Source organism: Cetorhinus maximus, chromosome 3 (genome assembly GCF_964194155.1).
Source record: "Cetorhinus maximus chromosome 3, sCetMax3.hap1.1, whole genome shotgun sequence".
NCBI classification, from domain to species: Eukaryota; Metazoa; Chordata; class Chondrichthyes; order Lamniformes; family Cetorhinidae; genus Cetorhinus; species Cetorhinus maximus.
Window position 1 is genome coordinate 140,421,289 of NC_135881.1, and position 20,733 is coordinate 140,442,021.

Sequence of the window (20,733 nt, forward strand, 5' to 3'; positions counted from 1 at the left end):
ATGTTGTTATGATCCTTGGCCAGATCCCCAAGTTGTTGGTGAGATCCAGTTAGGGACCAATAATGTTTTGTTTAAAGTCGACAAAGTTTGAGATTTGAGACACTTTCTAATCGGATAAAGCCACAAGATTCCATTGGTTTTGAACAAACAGAAATAAACTTTATTGTACAAGGTCAGAAAGATGAAACAATTTACAATATCTATCTTTAACATTCAGGGCAAGTAAGAGATACATGTGAATTAGCAGGCAAGCTGTGGTCGGACACATCACACTACACAATAAATGACAGATGCGGCCAAAACAGATTTAATGGATTTCTCAACAACCCACCCAGACGTTAGTCACACTGTGAGCCAACCCATCTCACTGAAATTCCATGTCTCTCATGAGGGTTTCCAATCTTCGCCTTTGAAGATCTCACTTTGGAATTCTCTCCAAAGCTTGCTCCAACTCAGACGGCTTCAAAGATGGCCCACCTCGCAGGGTTTCAATCTCATCTTTTGAGATTCTGTTCCCCTGGATTCTCGGGTTCACGCAAACACCAATCCACAGCACAACCTCAGCTCTTCGGACATGCCAAGCAGAACAAGACTGCTCCAAAGGAGTACCTTTGCCCCAACGGCTCTCAGCATGGAGTCACCAACCTTCAGCTACCTGCTTGGATCTTCAAGGCTTCTTCTGAGCCTTCTTCAATTATCAGACTCAGACGGCATCAACAACGGCCCACCTCCAGGGTTTCGATCTCACCTTCCGAGATTTTATTCCCCTGGATTCCCGAGTGTACATACAAGCAGAAACCTACTGTTCCAAAGAGGTACCTTTGCCTCAGCACCCCTTCTTAATTACCAGGGCGTCTCCTGAGCCTTATTTACTTAAAGTCTGCTCCCCACAGCCCTTTCTCTAACTTGGAACCTATTTCTCTGCTCCTGTCAAGTGAACTTAACTGGGACCTGTTTCAGTCCCCTGTCTTTGCCCTTTACCTGGGACTTCTTTTTGGGACCTCTCCCTGTCCCCCACCCTTGTCCCATGCCTGGGACACTTCTGGAATCTCTCCCTGCCCGCTCTCCCTTGTCCCCTGTCTGGGACACTTCTTGAGATCTCCCTTGTCCCCTACCTGAGCCACTTGCTTGGAACCTCTCCTTGTCCCCAACTTGGGATACTTGCTGGCTATGGCGCTTCACAGCAGGTCATCTGACCCAAGTTTTCATGCCTTTTTTCCCTGCCCATGTGCAGTGGGCCGGTTCTTTGTCAAAAGAACAAAAAAATTGCCAAACTGTGCATGTGCAGCCTGCTGCCAGCCTGTGCATATGCAGAAAGTCAGAGGTCTGTCAGGACTTGGAATTCCTGACCTTCATGTTCAACAAGCTAAGTTTGGGTTTCTTAAGAACATGGAAAGGTACTTTGGGAAGGGGATGGGGTGTTGGGGGTGATTGAGGAGCAGGCCAGGGTATCATGGAGGGAATGGTCCCTTTGGAATACTGACAGGGTTGGGGAAGGAAAGATGTGTTTGGTGGCGGGATCACGCTGAAGATGGCGGAAATGGTGAAAAATAACCACGGAGGCAGGTGGTGTGGAAAGTAAGGACAAGGGAGCCCTATCATAGATCTATGAGGGAGGGGAAGGGGTGAGAGCAGAAGTGCAGGAAATGTGGCGGATACATCAAGGGCATTGTTAACCACAGTGCGGGGGAGTCCTCAGTTGAGGAAAAAAGAAGACATCTCAAATGCTGGTCTGGAAGATTGCATCATCAGAGCAAATGAGACAAAGGAACTGGAAGAATGGAATAGAATCCTTAAAGGTGTAGGGCGTGAGGAAGCATAGTCAAAGTAGTTGTGAGAGTCAGTAGGCTTATAACGAATGTTAGTTGATAGCCTATTGGCCATCATCTTCCATTTGGCCCTGGAAAACTAACTCTTTTGAAATTCAATCTCTCTTGTCTTTCACCCTATCACAAACCTTCTCTTTGTACTTTTCCCACCCACTCCTTGCTCAAAACCTATTACATTTCTAACTCATCCCAGTCCTGGTGGAAGGTCGTCGACCTGAAACATTGGGCAGGATTTTCCCCTCTGCGGAATAAGTGAGATGGCGGGCTGGAAAAGCGGCACTTATCCCGCCAACCGTAATGGTGGGCTTCTGTGCCAGATCATCCGCATTTCACCTCATTATATATGCATCAGCAGGAAGGACGTTGGATCTTGTGGCAGGGCGGCCTGTGATTTGCCCTTCCTGCCGTGATCTAATCGGATCATCTTTCTGGGTGCCATATTTAAACTGCACCCGTGCACACCCTTCACTGTCCGGAGCCCAGGACTGTTGGCAGAGCGAGATGGTGCCCAAAATGAAGAAGAGTAGTACTCCCAAGTATAGTGACAGTGTCTGGCGCTATTTCTGGACCCTGTGGAGGAATGCCGGGACATCCTCTAACCCCGTGATGGGAGAAGGAGGACCACAAACCTCATCACAGGGGCTTGGGAGCAGGTGGCTAGCATGGTTAGCGTCAACTCATCCCAGAAGAGATCAGGCATCCAGCGCAGGAAGATGAATGATCTTATCTGTTCCACCAGGGTAAGTCAACCTTCTCCTCACTCTCAACTCTCACTCTCACAAGTGAGATAGCCTGACAGTCCACAGGGTTCTCACACAGTACCAGCACAAGGGACACCGCCATTGCCTCTCTCACACACCTTGACATTTCCATCTGGTTTCACATCATGTGCAACTCACGTCCTCAGCCCTTACACAGATCCACTCAGCACCAACATAATACAGGCATTCTTTTCATCTGCCTTGGCATCCTTCCTGCTCACAGTCCCTCCACCTGTCTTTATGCTGAACAAGCTCACCCACAACAAAAAGGAAAGATCCCAGAGCAGTGGGGGATTGTCAGAGTTCAAGGCCCTCACTCCGTACGAGGAGCATGCTATTGAGCTGACCGGGGAGGACCGGGACCATGCGTGCGCCGACAGTGAGACCAGTGTTTCCCAACCAAGCGAAGACCCTGCACCATCGTTCAGCCAATACTGTGAATTCATTGTAATGTTGGTGACTCCAGGAGTGTCCAGCCAATCCAAATACCCTCTACCTGTGTCCCCATCAGTTGCAGTTCCACAGGCCGAGGAGGGTGGACTTGCCCCACAGCAGGAGACCCAAAGCAGGCTGGGGCCCTCCAGGTCTCAGCCATCTGCCCGCCAAAGTCAAAGACAACAGGGCGTCGCAGTCAGCAGGCTGCCTCCACCTCAGCTGTGGATGTTGGGGATGCATAGAGGTATTCAAGATCCTGAGGGGTATGGACAGAGTAAACAGTGAGAAACTGCTCCCACTCAAGAGTACATCAAGAACTAGAGGGCATAGGTTCAAAATAATTGGCAAAAGGAGTAAATGTGATGTGAGGGAAAATCTTTTCACCCAGAGGGTGGTTGGAGTCTGGAACAAACTTCCTGAAAGAGTGGTGGAGGCAGGTTTGATCGAGGTATTCAAGAAGGAATTGGATTGCTACCTGAAATGAGAGAATGTGCAAGGTTACGGGGATAAGTGGGACTAGGTGGAATGCTCTTTCAGAGAGCCAAAGCAGACTCGATGGGCTGAATGGCCTCTAACTACACTGTAAAGATACTGTGATGCACCACGTTGTGGCGGTATGGCTAGGAAGATCAAGAAGTACTAGGAGCACAAAGGTTGCATGGTTGTTCACAAGACGTACATAATTTCCACTAATGTAAATAGATTTTCACTCATTCCACTTCCTCTTTTGTGTCTGCCTCCTCGATCTAATGAGCTGTTTTGTGGTCAATCAAGTGTCACACAAAGTTCCCCCTCCACCCCTTTTTGCAGAAGTTGCATCATGTGCTTCTGCTCGATATTGCACCCAACCATCTCATAACAGTGAGTGTCCGTTCTCTGCTCAGTGCCAACATCAGTGACACAGCAGCCCCGAGAAAAAGTATAGTCGTGCAAGCCATCTCTGACAGATGCTCTGCAGATTCCAGTGATGTTCAGTTTTGACTGTATAATATGGAGGCTCATGTAGTCCCCCAACGCATATGCATTGTGGAATGTTGAATGTGTGGTATGATGATGAAATGTAGATGAACTTGGAGAGGGGGCATCTTTCAAAGACCTCCATGTTGACCATCAGCTGGTCCAGGGTGGTCTATCCATCAGCCCTGACTCAGAGCTTGTTTACGCTCCTGTCTGCATTTAGCATTCTCTAATCTTGGAGTGAAAATCTGTAAAGCACCCCAGTAATAGTGCCCAACTTCCTACCTCCAAGTTTTTGAGCTCTGGACCTCACCAACACATGTTTGTCCTGGCATTTCCTGCTAGAGGTTGGAAAGTTAGCGACCTTGGAGTTGTGTGCATTCTACCCATAAGGCTATTGTGATTATGAGAAGATGAAGTACAAGGAGGGAAGTTCCAGTTAGCGCCCTGACTTAAGCCCTCTGCGAGCTCTGAGATGCTAATTCCAAATGGTTATGTGGAACAGACAATGGCATCTTTGTGCCTATGCTTCATGTTCATATGTCAGGCAGGGGGAATGAAAATGTGTCGCCCTGAAATGGGCTAAGAGTGGGGAAGCAATGCAGCTGATATGTGCTTTTTATTATCAACGATTAGTAACCTTGAGGGCTACATGGTGTGTCTGCATTTTCGGTATCAGGAAGGCCAGGGCTGGGCATTAGGGGAGAATGAGATATTCCAAACAGAGGCATGTTCATGTCTGGCAGGCAACTATCAGAGTATTGTGCTCGTGAAGTGTTCGATGTACATTGAAAGTTCAGGGTAACTGCAGCTCCGCATCCTTTCCTGAGCGTTCGGATGACTGTGTCCTGAGGATTTTTGGACAGTGAGGATTGAGTACGATGAAAAGGTATCAATACTTCTAATGCTTGATATTACCATCGAACTCACACAAAACACGATGTCCCCTAAGTGTACATTGATCTCCTTGAGGCACCTTATCTGAATGCAGGCATACAGCCACAACTGAACTGAGGATTGCAGTGGTGCCCTGGCTTCTTGTCGGCTGCCATAGTGATTGGGATGTTGGAGAAATGCTTGAAGAGGCTTCACCATTTGAGGTGTGCTAACGAAAAGCCCTTATGCAGTTATGAGCACCTTTCAGAAAGGCCACTTGCTCCCGAGGCTGCCTGACCTTCATAGGATAAGGACATGGTGATACTAGAGTGAAACTACTCATACACAGATTGAATTGGATGATTGAAATGAGAATGATAGCAACTCAGATTAGTAAGGTGGGCCCAGCATGGATGGCACTGGTCAGAGAAGATCATAATAGCTAGCCGCCATCATCCTCCAGTAATCTGATAGCGATTAGCGATTCCCATGCATGCCTGCCTCTTCTGGCCAGTGCAATGGCCTCTTCCCTTGCTCCCTCAGCTTCCTCGCCATCATTGCCCTCAGCCCTCTTGACATCCTCCTCAGCAGAGGAAACATGCAGCTCCTCCATCTAGCCATCTGGCAAGACATCCCTCCTTTGGAGTGCCAGGTTGTGTAGGGCGCAGCAAGTCACAATGATGCGTGAGACCCTCTGGGGAGTGTACTGCAGAGCACCGCCCGACATGTTGAGACATCGGAATTGCACCTTCAATATACCAATGGTCTGTTCTATCAATGATCGTGTTGTGGTACGAGCAGCATTATATCTTTCCTCAAAGGCAGTTTCTGGACACCAGACAGGGGTTATCAATCATGTCTTTTGTGGGTAATCTTTGTCGCTGAATAGCCAACCCTGGATGTGCTGAGGTCCCTTGAAGATTTGTGGGATCTGGAATTGACTCACGATGTGCGGGTCGTGGCAGTTTCCTGGGTATCTGGCGCATACCTGTATAATGTGTTTCTGGTGGTTTCAGACCAGCTGCACATTGAGAGAGTGGAACCCTTTCCTGTTAATGTATTGGATTGGCTGCTGCCAGGGAGCTCTTAAAGCCACATGAGTGCAGTCGATGGCACCCTGCATCCGTGAGAATCCTGAAATAGCAGCAAAGCCTAGCACTCTGGCTGCATGGCTGGCTTCATCTTGGGATAACTGCAAATAATTGTGGACCTTGGTAAATAGGGCATCTGTGACCTCCTGTATACATTTGTGAGTGGAAGCTTGAGAGAACCCGCAGAGGTTCCCAGTCAAGCCCTAGGAGGAACCACTCATGTAGAAGTTCAGAGCAGCAGTGACTCTTGAGAGCCACTGGCAATGGATGTTCTCCCTGCAATTGTCCCTGCAATTTCAACTACTCCTGGAGAATGTGACAGATGTGACCGACCCGATCCCTAGACAAGCGGAGGTATCGATGGCACTATCACTCGATTATCTGGTGGTATGACAAGCGTTATCTGTACACCCGTGGTCTTGCCTATACTCAGCTGCTCTATAAGCCTTAATTTCTGGGAATGGAGGGGCCCCTGCTACCTCTTACTTATCAGGGTATGGCTGTTCCCTTTGGTGAACCTGGTGCCGATATGCCAATCTTCTCCGCCTCTGGTATTGCCTGTATGCCAGGATGAACACAGTGTTAGATCCACCGTCCACCTTTCTCTCATTTTCCTTTCTGCAGGAACATTGCACAGAAACATGAGTGAGCATTAGCCTCTGAAGGTCATCTTCCTGTTGCTGACTAGGGATTGACTGTGGCGCTAATGGGTTACTTTCAGTGCAGGCACTGCATCGCCACTTAGACCTTTGGCAACGTGATTACAGCCTTCAGGATCACATGAAGCACAAACAGTCCTGCAGCTGACCCTACTGCAGTGAGAGGCCTTTGAACAGGCATATGGATCTGCAAGTGTCAGATTGTGGAGAGCACACCATGTAACCACTACCAGGGACAACTGCTCTGGGGGGTATTATAGTGCTCCCCCTGAACGGTCCAGGCATCAGAAGCACAACTTCAGAAGACCTATGGTCCTCTCTATCTTCGCCCTTGTGTAGACATGACACCTATTGTAGGAGTTGGAAGCCTTAGGCAGTGCACTATGAGACTGCATCCTTTGGTTTACACAGCAGACCAAACATCCAGTGAGGGAATGAGATTTTTTAAAGTTGGGGGGGCCGGGGGGTGGTGGGGGGTTCCCACATCTGAACCTGCCAACTGCAAGGTTTAGACATTCTGTGGACAATAGGTTTCTGCAGTTTGTCCCGTTGCCCCCTTGTCTATTGGGTCATTCTTCAAATGGGGATTTTTTTCACGAATGGGACCAATGGGTAATTGCAAGGAAATCAAGTCATAGGACAAATTGTGATTAGTCTTGCATAAATGCGCTGTAACAGTTAAGGCTCCTAATTCCCTCCATTGTCATTGAAATGCTCCCAACATGCCTCAGCTGTGCCTTCCTCTTCATTAGAGAATACAGATCTCACTTGGGTGCTCCCTCAATTGGTCCACAAGTGTAGTGGTCGACCCCTCCCTCAAACTCTCCACTGCAGAGTTTGTTTATACTTTTTCAACTGCTTCAGGTTGGAAAATGGTGGTGTTGAGGTTCTACTACCACACAAGTTTCAACCCTCCTCCTGTAACTGTGGAAATCTTTCCCATCATCGTGGAGGAGCATAATGTTCATGTTACCGTCCCTCCAATCACTCTGTCTTCCTCCTCTAATCCTTTATCCCATTGTCATAGTGGTGGATATCCCTGCCTTACCCCGAACCCTTTGATGTTGATGTGCCAATGCCCCATGTAGAGCTGAACCCTCCCTATCGTGAGGCCTATTGCACAGTCGCATATAGATGTTCCCCCCACCCCCCTTGACACCATCGAGAGCCCAGCCCTAAATTATATATTCCCAAATCTAAAGGCTGCAGATGCCTCCCCTAACTGTGCCATCTGTGGCCCAGTACTGTGCCAGAAACTCCCTGACCAACATTTGTGAGGTGATGACCGCGCCCTGCACACACCGTGCTGGGCACAACCGACACAGGGCTTACTGGCCCTTCCCCTCCCTGTACTGGCTCAAGAACAGTCTTTCGGTGGTCAGCAATCTAATTTGTGGCACTTCTGCACTGGACTGTCTTTCCACTATGGCCCCGAGCGCATTTCCCCATCATCATAAGTCATGTGTGTGTGCGTGCATCTGTGTATGTTTGTGTGCACCCTTCCCCAGTCTTCCCGTTTCCCCCAGTCATGTGTCTTTGTGCACCTTTCCCTAGTCTTTACCCCCCACCCCTATCAAGCCTTTGCCCTCTAGCCCTTTCCCTTGCCTCTGTCCTGTGTCACACCACACCCAAGACAAGCCTGTACCCTCCAGCCTATTCCGTCCTCCCCCACCCCCAGCCGCCTTACTGCTGGTATGGTATGTAGACCCTTAGTCTGAATCCCCTCGAGTTCTCTCTGCAGTTGTCTGTGCAGCCTGGCACAGAGTCGGAGTAGCTGTGAGTGCAGCATGACGAAAAGTAGGCGAGCACATCTCAAAGTCACGAGTGAAGTGCAGTTCACCAAGTGCATATCACTTATATCTGATCGTGAATGACGCAGGTCTAATTGGGTGCTGCTGTGGCCTTTTGATCAGGAGTGGGGGTGTAATTCTGGTAAGCTGCCTTCATAATAAGCATTCATGATATTTAAATGTATTCAAATGCCATTCCCGACATGGCGTGGCAGGAGACATGTACCTCCAATAAGTGGACAGTTGCAACGTCTTTTTACACTGGCATAAAACAGATTTTGGAGCTTTCTCCGCATTTTCCGGCCCCACCCGCCATTAACGGGACTGGAAAATCCTGTCCATTAACTCTGTTTCTCTCTCCACAGTTGGTGCCCAACCTGCTGAGCATTTTCTGCATTTTATGTTTTTATTTCAGGCCAAACATATGTACCCTGGCATCAAATGGAAATTGTAACCAGTGGGAAAGAGGGAGGCAATGCAGCTTGATCTGGTTCTGCTCCAAATTCTGTTCCCTGCCTTTATATATTGTACTGTCTTAGTGGTGATTCAATAGGGGAGAAAGATTTTTTTTAACTAGTGGGACTTATCAGTGATTACAGTAACACTAATTTGTGATGATTTCAGTTGTATGGAAAAGGTGGACAGCTTTGTTTCTGTCCCTTTGTTAGAAGCAAATGGCTGTTTATGATTGGTTTCCTCAATGCTAATGATGTTTACAGAATGACTGCTGAGCTGCTTCGTCTACTCTGTGCAGACGCTCAAGTGAGAGAACAAGTGAAGATCTATGAAGGGATTCCTATAATGCTTAGTTTGCTGCATTCTGACCACCTCAAATTGCTGTGGAGCGTTGTTTGGATTCTAGTTCAGCTCTGTGAGGATCCTGATGCCAGCACAGAGATTCGATTGTGGGGGGGCATCCAACAACTCCTCCACATTCTACAAGGGTAAGCTTAAAAGAAAATAATATTAAAGATAGTAAAGCATTATTTTAGCCTTCCTTTTTATCTATCTGACAAATGTGAACTGAATTAATAATTTAAGAAGATACTTCCATAAAATAAACAGAGGGTTCTATGGACATAAATCGAAATAGACACTCTGAACTTGCTGATGGAGAACTTTCAACTTAATTTCTACATTTTCCTCAACATTGAAAAGTTATGTACTCTATGCACAAAGTAATATCTCAGTTTCTCTTGTGGCTTATTTTATAATTTTAAATTGTTCGTTGGAGAAACCCTATGAGATATTTTGTGCGGAATCTGTTTCTCCATAACATGATCCAAGAAACATCTTTTTATTTTTTGTACAGTTTAATACGCTTTACCTTTTAAGATTGAATAGTTGGTATATGTATCTAAAGTTTACAAAATTAAAAAAATTTGGAGCTAGTTGTACAGGAAGGGTTAGAGTGTAATTTTTCCGTATCATCGCCAAGTATGTGTGGTTTTTTTTGCCAGATACGAGCCTTTCTGTTAGTCATTCATATAATTTCAGTTTTCTACAGTGAACTGATTATGTTCACAGTAGAGAAGGTAGAATTTGGTAACAGGCTTTAATGTGAAATATTTTTCATAAATGCTTTTTAGAGAACTGTTTATTTTTTGTGTGTTTTCTTAGAGATAGAAATTTTGTATCTGATCGCTCTTCAATTGGAAGTTTGTCTAGTGCTAATGCTTCAGGAAGAATTCAACAAGTTCAGCTGTCTGAGAAACTGAGCAGTCAGGAAATTCAAGAGAATACCTTATCCTTGCAAGAAGGTATAGCATTTTCCCATTGAATTAAAGACCCAGCGTAAAGAATATTTATTGATAAACGTTTTTATAGATTGGATAGATTTTGTGAATTTCTTTGCTTTTAATAGAAGCATTATGTCATTACCACATCTGATCTTAATTGCTTCGCATAGCAAATCCCAGAGGGAAACATGGCTTAAGGGCCATACCCTTTTTTTTGTATTCTGAAAACGAGAAGAAGATCTCAGCAGTAAGAGGCCCAGTAACACTTTTGGGATTTTGAAAATTAAAAGTAAAAGTTCTATTAATGAGAATAAAAGAAAATTTAATCACACAAGATTACAGTTGCACAATTAAGGTTAGTCTTACAAACATTCACCCTAAAAAAACTCTCCACGTGGTCAGGCACACAAGTAAACACCTTCAAGGCACCTTCCCTTATAGATGTTTAACCATAAGAAATCCAACAATATTACCCAATGCAAACTGCTGTAACTTTCCACCACTCTGCTGTGGAATCCAAACTTCAGAATAAAACTGCTTGTTAGAGCCCAAATCTTTTCTGGCTTGACTGGATGGCTGGTTTAAATGGCATCTCCTCCCAGCCCAGAGCTAACAGCTCCCAACTCAGCTCCAGCTCATACAACTCCAGCTGCTCATCTCACAGCTCAAACAGAAGCTCCAGCTCCTGCTATAGCTACCTCAACAGCTCCAGCTCGACAGCTGTCCCCAGCTATATCTCACAGCTCCACAGCAACTCTAAAATACCTTTTTCCTCAGATTCCATAGTTCTCATACCTCTTTGATTGATTTCTGTAATTGTGTAGACAATAGAACTGTTTACTCCATAGGAGAGATTTGTTACATTTTTAATGTCTCATCATTGGAATGTCCCAAAAAGGTCATTTACATTTTAATGTCCTGTCCAGCCAAGCAAGCTATCTCCAGCCTTGGGTAGTTTCACGTATATTTGCAGACAAGGAGGGAGGTCACCTGACCCTATTGACTCCATCTTGTTTCAAGGCAAATTGTCCATTTTCCATTCTGCTTTTTAAAAGTAAAGTGCCCACTTTTTTATAAATTCACAGGCATAACCACATGTGCTGACAACTCAATAGCCCAGTTAACATTGTGCGCCTTTTTGCATAGGATCAATGAAATATCAATCACCTATTCACACAGAAAACTCTCATTAAAATTGCTGTGTAAAAAGTTGGGGGAGAAATTTATTCACGTAGCCCAGGTAGGCTTATGCTGATGCCCTGGGAGCAGGAAGCACCACTGGCCACTACCTGTGTGGCTCACGTGGCATCCATCATTATTAGTATTGAAGAATGCCATCTGAGCTGTGCAGCTAGCAAATGGCACAGTGCCCACACCCAGGGAAATGACATAGAAGCTATGTGAACTAACTTCTGTCCCATTAACTTTGATGATGACGTATTTGATTCATTTCTACTTTTTTTTTTGTAAATTTTGTTTCGCAATACATGGTTTAACTTTGGGAGTCAAGCCATCCATTACTGTGTACCCTGTTAACCAAAAGTGAAACAAATCTCTTAAATTGTAATCCAGAGTAAGTAATGTTACATTTGTTAAATTATAAAGAATAAAGAACAGCCTGAAACATATCACAAGGATGTAAAACATTATTTGCAGGGCTAAAGTTATTTGAACCACTTGTTATGTCAAAACTGTTTGTTACCCTTTATCTAATGTGCATTCCTTATTGACTCTTGTCATTTCAGCCTGCTGTGCTGCTATTACTGAGCTGGTGCTTAATGATACAAATGCTCAGCAGGTTGTACAGGTTGGTAAACTCAAAATTAAGATCAGCTATTAATTGCTAGAATGAATATTGGTTTTAATCAAAGTCAAATCTTAATAAAAGGAGAAAATAAATAAAAACAAACAGGAGATCGCAACTGCTGGCTTTTGAAAGCGTTAAGATTGATGAAAATGGGGGCAGAACTGAAAAATGGAGTGAACTCTTTAGTTCCATATTTACAAGTGAAAGACTATACAGACTGTAACAAAGTGGCTGTACCAAGATGATAAGACTCAGTGATTAGTGTTACTACAATGTATGTGGTTGGATACTTGAATATAATCTAAGTGAGTGAACCAGTTGGACTGGATAATATTCATCCTAGGTTTCTTGACTAACTCAGGGATGTGCTTGCAGAACTCATGACACAAATATTTAGGGATTTCTCAGGGAGCCTGGAACCTTCACCACATTGATCTGAAAAAGGTACAGAGAAAACACCAGAATGATTAATGGACTTGTGAATAAAGCTTGAGAGTGTAGAACTAGGGGTGAGAAATTGAGCTTGTTTGGGCCCATTTTTTGGGCATTGCAATTGCCCTTAGAGCTTCAAATTGGCATTTGCGGCATGCACACCCACATGTGGATTGAATCGCTCTGGATACCATAATAGTGCAGGCATTAACACATAGGGTGGAATTTTCTGAGCCTGCTGGCGGCGGGCATGATAGGTGGCGTGCACGGAAAAAATGGCGTGACCTGCTTCACGAAAGCGTGAAGGCAGGTCGCGATCGCCCACTCAGCCCACCAACGGTGGGCCGCATTTCCCACCATCAGTCGGCGGGGAGATAATTGTAATACATCAGCATATAATTAAAAGGCCATCCCACCAGGCTGTTGGAACCCCGGCGTATCGTTCGTCCATGTCGGCGGGAAAGCACGTCGACGTGTTTCACAACAGCACGCAGGTAACGTGCACTTGGTGGCCTTCGCTTTGGGGGAACTGGGGTGAGTGAGCAGCAGCGTTCTCCACAGCTGGCCCGTTGTATATACAGGCCACAATAGCGCTGGGGGGGGAGGTGGGGGCAACTGATGCCTGGCCCCGGAGGCGATTTCTGGGCGGGGGGTGGGGGGCGCAAGGCGTGTCCCGGCCAAGTGCCGGACAACCTCAGAGGCGACTGCTGAAGGGGGGGGTGTCCAGGGGCAAGTTGCTGGCCAGCCTCGGAGGCGATTGCTGAGGGGTGGGGACAGTGGGGGGGTGGTGGGGGGTTGCTGGTGTTTGGGGGCAAATGCACTCATCTCTGGCCAACTGAGGGGTGACCAGCACTCTCTGGGAAGCTTTAAGGGGTGGTCACACACAGAGCCAGGGAAGGTTCTAAGTACAGCCATGATAACCACATTTCCCTCTCTTTCATGCTGCATGAGGACCACGTCAGGATCATGGATCCTGATGACCTAGCTGTATGCCTGATGGCCAATAGTGACAGTAGAAGACTGAGGAGAGAGCAACTGAGGCTCCTGGCCGCGCAAAAGCAGGAGCAGCAACCTCATGAAGAAGGGGCAGCAGGGGCTCCTGCACGCACTGCCCGGGAGCGACAGCGAGCCGTGGCTAGTTGGCACCTGGCAACACCCAGGGTCTTTGGATGCCGCCTGCCATTCCTGCAGATGACTGAGAACCAGTGTCTCCGACGACTGCACATGCCTAGGGACCTGGTGGCTCACACCTGCCACTTACTGTAGGACTTGGTGCCAAGGGGACATGGAAGGCATCCACTGCCAGTGGCTGTGAAAGTGACCACGGCGCTCAATTTCTATGCCAGTGGCTCCTTTCAGGGCTCCACAAGTGACCTCTGTGGGATTTCACAATCCGCCACGCACGAATACATCCATGAGGTCATGGATGCCATCTTCTCCATGGCACACAACTTTGTGCATTTCACCCGGGTCCGGCACAGCCAGGATGTAAGAGCCATTGGATTCGCCCTGATCTCGGGATTCCCACGGGTGCAGGGTGCGATTGATTGCACTCATGTGGCGCTCAGGTCTCCGTCGCTACACTCAGTGGACTTCATGAACCACAAGGGCTTCCACTCACTGAACGTGCAGCTGGTATGCGACCATCAGAAACACATCCTGCAGGCATGCACACAGTTTCCAGGGTGTTCAGCTCTTTTGTCCGTGTTTGGACCAAGGCTGTAATGAGGTCAGGAGCTGAGTGGCTTTGGTGCAACCTAAACTGAGTGCCAGTCAGCAAGTTATTGCTGAGTAAGTGCCACTTGATAGCGCTGTTGACGACACCTTCCATCACTTTGCTGATGGTTGAGAGTGGACTGATGCGGTAATTGGCCAGGTTGGATTTGTCCTGCTTTTTGTGTACAGGATGTACCTGTGTAATTTTCCACATCGCCAGGTAGATGCCAGTGTTGGAGTTGTACTGGAACAGCTTGGTTTGACTGACACCCCATCTACCGCCTTCAATGTTCACTCGCTCTACCAACGACACACAGAGGTAGCAATGTATTCCATTTACAGGATGCACAGCAGCAACTCGCTTGAAGGCTCCTTCAACAGCACTCTCCAAACCCCTGACCTCTGCCATCTAGGAGGACAAGGGCAGTAAATGGGAACATTATCACCTGCGCATTCCCCTCCAAGCCATATGACATCGTGCCATCCTGTCTTGGAACTATATCGATGTTCCTGCATTGTTGCTGGGTCAAAACCCTAGAATTCCCTAATAACACTGTGAGTATACCTATACTTCAAAGAATGCAGCAGTTCAAGAAGGGGGCTCACCACCACCTTCTCAAGGGCAATTAGGGATGGAAAATAACTGCTGGCCTAGCCTACGACGTCCACATCCCATGAAACAATAAGCAAAAAAAAATCTGAAACACGAATCTGTTGATTCTTGGCTGCAGCACAGTTCCACTGGCCAGTGTATTACCTTCAGCATACGGGCGCGTGCTTGACACTCCCGAACGTAAAAGACACACGATGACATCGGGCGTGCATCCCGAAGCTATCGCACACTCGCGTGACATTTTGTTCGGCAGACGCACGCCGATAATTGAAAGGCCTATAAAGGCCATTAGCGAGATAATTAGCTTGAAATTTACGCAGCCCGTGTAACCAAATGGTTGGCAGGCAGGCGAAAAGACCAAGTGGCGTTTACATTTTTTAGGAAACCTCATCCACGAGCGGGATGAGGCTTCCTAAAGCTAATACTAATTAAATAAAAACTTTATTTCAAAAATATAAACATGTCCCATCTCATGTGACACAGTCAATGAGGGGACATGTTTCATTAAATTTTAAAGTCTTTATTTTTTTAAAAAGCTCTGTGCCTCAGGGAGATTGAAGCACTCTTTTGTGCGCATGCGCGAACTGTGTGCCAGGCCCGCTCTCCCTCCTCCCCCCGCCCGCACAGGTAGTGCTCAGCACTACCGCTCGCGATCCACACAGGGTGGGCCTGCCCGCCCTTGTGAAATCGCAGTGCGGAGCCGATTGTGGGCAGTGGTCAGCTCCCCGACTGCCCCCGCCGAGCCCGTCCGACGAGGGAAAAATTCAGGCCACTGAATCAGTCAGTTCAGCAGAGATAAGCAATTGAAACTGGGTCTGAAGAAGAGTCAAATGAATTAGAAGCATTGGCCTGAATTTTTCCTGCATCGGGGGGGGGCTCGGCGGGAGCGGGCAGGGGCGGTCGCAGAGCCGACCATCACCCACGATCGGCTCTGCACTGCCAATTAAGGCCCGCCCAATGCAATATGCGAGCAGTAGCGCTGATCGCTACCTGTGCAGGCGAGGGGAGGAGGGACAGTCAGGTCCATGCGTGCAAAAGAGTACTTAAATCTCCCTGCAGCATGGAGCTGCCTCAGGGAGAGTGAAGTGCTTTTTAAAGAAATTATTCAAATTTTAAAAAATTTAATGAAACATGTTCCCCCATATAACTGTGTCACATGAGATGGGACCTGTTTTTACTTCTCAATAGAAACGTTTTATTTAAGTTGTAAAAGCTTTAGGAAACCTCATCCCACTCATGGATGAGGGTTCCTGAAAAAACATAAAGGCCTTTTCGCCTGCCCGCCAACTGTAAGGTTGGCCGGGGAGCGTAAACTTGAAAGTAATTACTTCGTTAATGGCTTTGTAGTCCTTTCAATTATTGGCAGGCGCGCAGCTGACTCTGGCACGCACCCGCCAAATTAAATATTGCAAGACAGCACGATGACATCGGGATGCATGCCCGACGAGATCACGCGTCATTTTATGTGCCGGCGTGTCGGGCCCACCCCTGCCACACGCCAAAATTAAAATCCTGGCCGTTAACTCTGTTTCACTCTCCATGGATGCTGCCAGGCTTGCTGAGTTTTTCCAGCATTTTCTGTTTTTGTTTGAAACTGGCAACTTCCTGACTTGTGAGATGAGTGCAGTGATCTTCACTGTTTTTCAAGCAAGGGCCACTTTATCAAAAAACCTGCAATGTGAGAGCCACATTGACTACTTTACTAAATTTTCATTGCTTACTACTCCTTCATGATGTCATGTTACAGAGCGACACGTGTAACTAAAACAAAATCACATACTATAATTAAAAATTATTACACATGTACAATTTTAAAAATACACCATTTATAAAATAATAACCAGAAAAATATAAGGAATTAGAAATGCACCTATGCAAGTAAACTTTTTAAAAGCGAAATAATGCAAAAATTACTTTAAAAACTGGAAGAGTGAAAGTGTGCCTGTTGCTCCTTGACTTTCTTCATGCAGTATTTCCACCAGCCCTGCTTCCTGAACCTCCTGCTCCCTGATCCTCCTGGTCACTGCAGATCCTCCTCCTGCCCAACCCTCAGCGTTGTGGTCTCTCCCGCTCCCCGACCTTCGGGTTGTGGCCACTACCCCCTCCCTGGCCCACCCTCTCGCCGCTTCCCTCTCCTGGATTTGCGTCCCCGTTCAAGATCCAGATCCGATCCAAAGCCAGAGCTCCAATGTTGTGGAAATGCGAGTGCTGATGATGCAGAAGTACCAAGCTGGGGCTGCTACAATCCATGTTTTTTAATAAATGCTCCCACTCGCTGCTTTGCTCTCTTGAAGCCTCACTGTGAGCAAGGCAGGAACAGCTTCTACAGTCATCTTAAGAAAGACATGGACTATAGCAGCCCCAGCTTGGTACTTCTGCACCATCGGGACTCATACTTCCCTTTCCTAAACCTGTGATATGAAGCCAGAGCTCCGATGTTGTGGAAGTGGTGAGAGGGTGAGTCAGGGAGCCGGAGGTTTGGCGAGAGCGTCGGTCGATCTTCTCGATGGAGAAGAGGCCACAATTCAGAGGTCAGGGAGGGGGTTAGGCCGCAACTCAGAGGCCGGGGAGCGAGAGACTGCTCCAAAAGTGGCGCTAGTCACATGGGAAACAAGGTTAAAATGAGTCTCGCGATGCTTAATGAGATTTCAGACCTCATTAACTTACCTTCATTAAAGCAAAATAATGTTAAATGGGTTGACGTTAAACGAGAACTTAGTGTGTAATGCTGGGTTGGGCTCTGGCTCACCGCGACCCTCTGAGGATAAAGCAATTACTGAAAATTGATGGATGGAGTCAGGGAGCTGCACTTATTGTTGATGGGAGCCGCCACTGGCTCGCGGGCTTTGCATTGAAGAACACTGGATAGGTTGCTAGGCCTTCAGAATCTTGACTGCTACCTTTAAGTAAATAAACCTGTGGCGGTGGTGGATGAGGAGGCAATGACAAATTAGAAGAAAATGATCAAAATGCTGAAATTCATTGTTACATGCTCACATAAACTGTTTCTTATGCACATCTGATTCCTGTTTCATTGCATAAAATAGTTGAAATTTGAGATAGATCTGATCTTAGTTTTAATTGTAAATTGGGAATTGTATTTAGAATCCAAATTTGAGAGAAAATTCCAAGGAACTAAAGAAGAATGGTATCCTGAACTCATCGTGTAACTGCTTTGAATGACCTTCTCTTCATAGGTGATGAACAGAGATTTTTCAGATGGCAATCTTAGCTCATGGGTGATGACACCTAGACCCTTTACTGAAGCTTCCCTGCCTATGATGTAAATAAACCAGCAGGTCATGTCCAGTTGTTAGTATGGGCTTCATCCTGTATTACATGTACAAATGCATGAAAAGCTGACATGCTGTAATGTTGAGGACAATTTTGTGATTCTCTACAAATGCATTGTTCCACAGTCTTGATGGTAGTAGAAGGTAAACAAAGGCAAGAGGAATGTTTCTACCCACTTGAAGCCCATTCCACTCATTTGATGTGGCCTTGAAGCATTTGCATTTCACTATAGATTGTAAAAAGTACTATAATTTCCAGCTCTTCTCACTGCAGTGGCTTTGCTGTTTTTATAATGTGTACTTGATTCCTCGTCATAGAAAATTTTGAGACCCTTTTGTCTTCAACCACTCTTACCCCTGGAAACTACCTAACTAAATAAACAGGCTTCAGTAGTGGGAATGAAAAGTCTAGATCTACTGATATACACCCACATACATTGACATACATATAGATTTCCATACATTTACATTGTAGTCTTTCTCAAAATTACATATCATATTCCCCTAAGATAAAAGCAAAATACTGCAGATGCTGGAAATCTGAAACAAAAACAAAAATACCTGGAAACATTCAGCAGGTCTGACAGCATCTGTGGAGAGGAATACAGTTGATGCTTCGAGTCCGTATGACTCTTCATCAGAACTAAGGAAATAGAGAAATGAGGTCAAATATAAGCTGGTAGAGGGGGGTGGGACAGGTAGAGCTGGATAGGGGGGCCAGTGATAGGTGGAGACAAAGAAGAGATTGCTAAAGATGTCATAGACGAAAGGACAAAGGGGTGTTGATGATGGTGATATTATCTAAGGAATGTGCTAATGGGGCCATTAAGGGTAGCAAGCAGGACAAGGTAGTGGCAGATGGCCCTAGTGGGGGTGGGGTGGGAGGAAAGGATCGAAATGGGCTGAAAGGTGGAGATACAATAGATCGAAATAAATTTAAAAATAGGTGGGAAAAGAAAAATATATATTTTTTAAAATTATAAATTATTGGAAAAAGGGGGATGGAGGAGAGAGTTCATGATCTGAAATTGTTGAACTCAATATTAAGTCTGGAAGGCTGTAAAATGCCTAGTCGGAAGATGAGGTGCTGTTCCTCCAGTTTGTGTTGAGCTTCACTGGAACATTGCAGCAGGCCAAGGACGGACATGTGGGCATGAGAGCAGGGTGGTATATTGAAATGGCAAGCGACAGGGAGGTCTGGGTCATGCTTGCGGACTGACCAAAGGTGTTCCGCAAAGCGGTCACCCAGTCTGCGTTTGGTCTCTCAAATGTAGAGGAGACCGCATTGGGAGCAGCGAATGCAGCAGACTAAATTGAGGGAAATGCAAGTGCTGCTTCACTTGAAAGTAGTGTTTGGGCCCTTGGATGGTGAGGAGGGGGGAGCTAAAGGGGCAGGTGTTGCACCTTCTGCGGTTGCATGGGAAGGTGCCGTGGGAGAGGGTTGAGGTGTAGGGGGTGATGGAGGAGTGGATCAGGGTGTCCTGGAGGGAGCAATATATAGTACTTCACCCCCACTGGTGGCTTTCCGCAGGGATTGTTCCCTCCGGGACACCCTGGTCCACTCCTCCATCATCCCTTACACCTCAACCCCCTCCCACGGCACCTTCCCATGCAACCACAGAAGGTGCAACACCTGCCCCTTTAGTTCCCCCCTCTTCACCGTCCAAGGGCCCAAACACTCCTTTCAAGTGAAGCAGCACTTGCATTTCCCTCAATTTAGTCCACTGCATTCGCTGCTCCCAATGCGGTCTCCTCTACATTGGAGAGACCAAATGCAGACTGAGTGACCGCTTTGCGGAACACCTTCGGTCCGTCTGCAAGCATGACCCAGACCTCCCTGTCGCTTGCTATTTCAACACACCACCCTGCTCTCATGCCCACATGTCCATCCTTGGCCTGCTGCAATGTTCCAGTGAAGTTCAACGCAAACTGGAAGAACAGCACCTCATCTTCCGACTAGGCACTTTACAGCCTTCCGGACTTAATATTGAGATCAACAATTTCAGATCATGAACTCTCTCCTCCATCCCCACCCCCTTTCCCATCCCCCGTTTTCCAATAATTTATAATTTAAAAAAAAATATATTTTTCTTTTCCCACCTATTTTTAAATTTATTTCAATCTATTGTATTATCTCCACCTTTCAGCCCAATTCGATCCCTTCCCCCCACCCCACTAGGGCCACCTGCCACTAGCTTGTCCTGCTTGCTACCCTTAATGTCCCCATTAGCACATTCCTTAGATAATATCACCACCGTCAACACCCCTTTGTCCTTTCGTCTATGACATCTTTGGCAATCTCTTCTTTGCCTCCACCTATCACTGGCCCCCTATCCAGCTCTACCTGTCTCACCCCCCTCCACCAGCTTATATTTTACCTCATTTCTCTATTTCCTTAGTTCTGATGAAGAGTCATACGGACTCGAAACGTCAACTGTATTCCTCTCCGCAGATGCTGTCAGACCTGCTGAGTTTTTCCAAATTTTTGTTTTTATATCGTATTCCTCATTCTGATTATGTGAAAATTTTACAAATTTGTACATCTATATGACTATTCCAAAACTCCAAACCAGTAAATAATATCAAAGAACATAATTTAATCTAGTCATTACTCTATTGTAATGATTATTGATTGTGTAAATTGCACATAAAATCACCAAGTGACTGTTGCAGGAACACATAGTATTACATCATGTGAGCCAATTTACACACTATAATGTACATTTCTTCTAGCA

General features: G+C 46.3%; 1 protein-coding gene across 1 annotated transcript in view; it reads left to right on the forward strand.

Annotated features, from left to right (window-relative positions):
* nek10 (NIMA-related kinase 10) overlaps positions 1 to 20,733 on the forward strand; it is a 348,724-nt gene that overhangs the window by 72,997 nt on the left and 254,994 nt on the right. Inside the window, exons 9-11 of the mRNA XM_078535698.1 lie at positions 9,118 to 9,342; positions 10,019 to 10,158; positions 11,883 to 11,944. Coding sequence (XP_078391824.1) covers positions 9,118 to 9,342; positions 10,019 to 10,158; positions 11,883 to 11,944 — 427 coding nt within the window. The remainder of the gene's footprint in view (positions 1 to 9,117; positions 9,343 to 10,018; positions 10,159 to 11,882; positions 11,945 to 20,733) is intronic.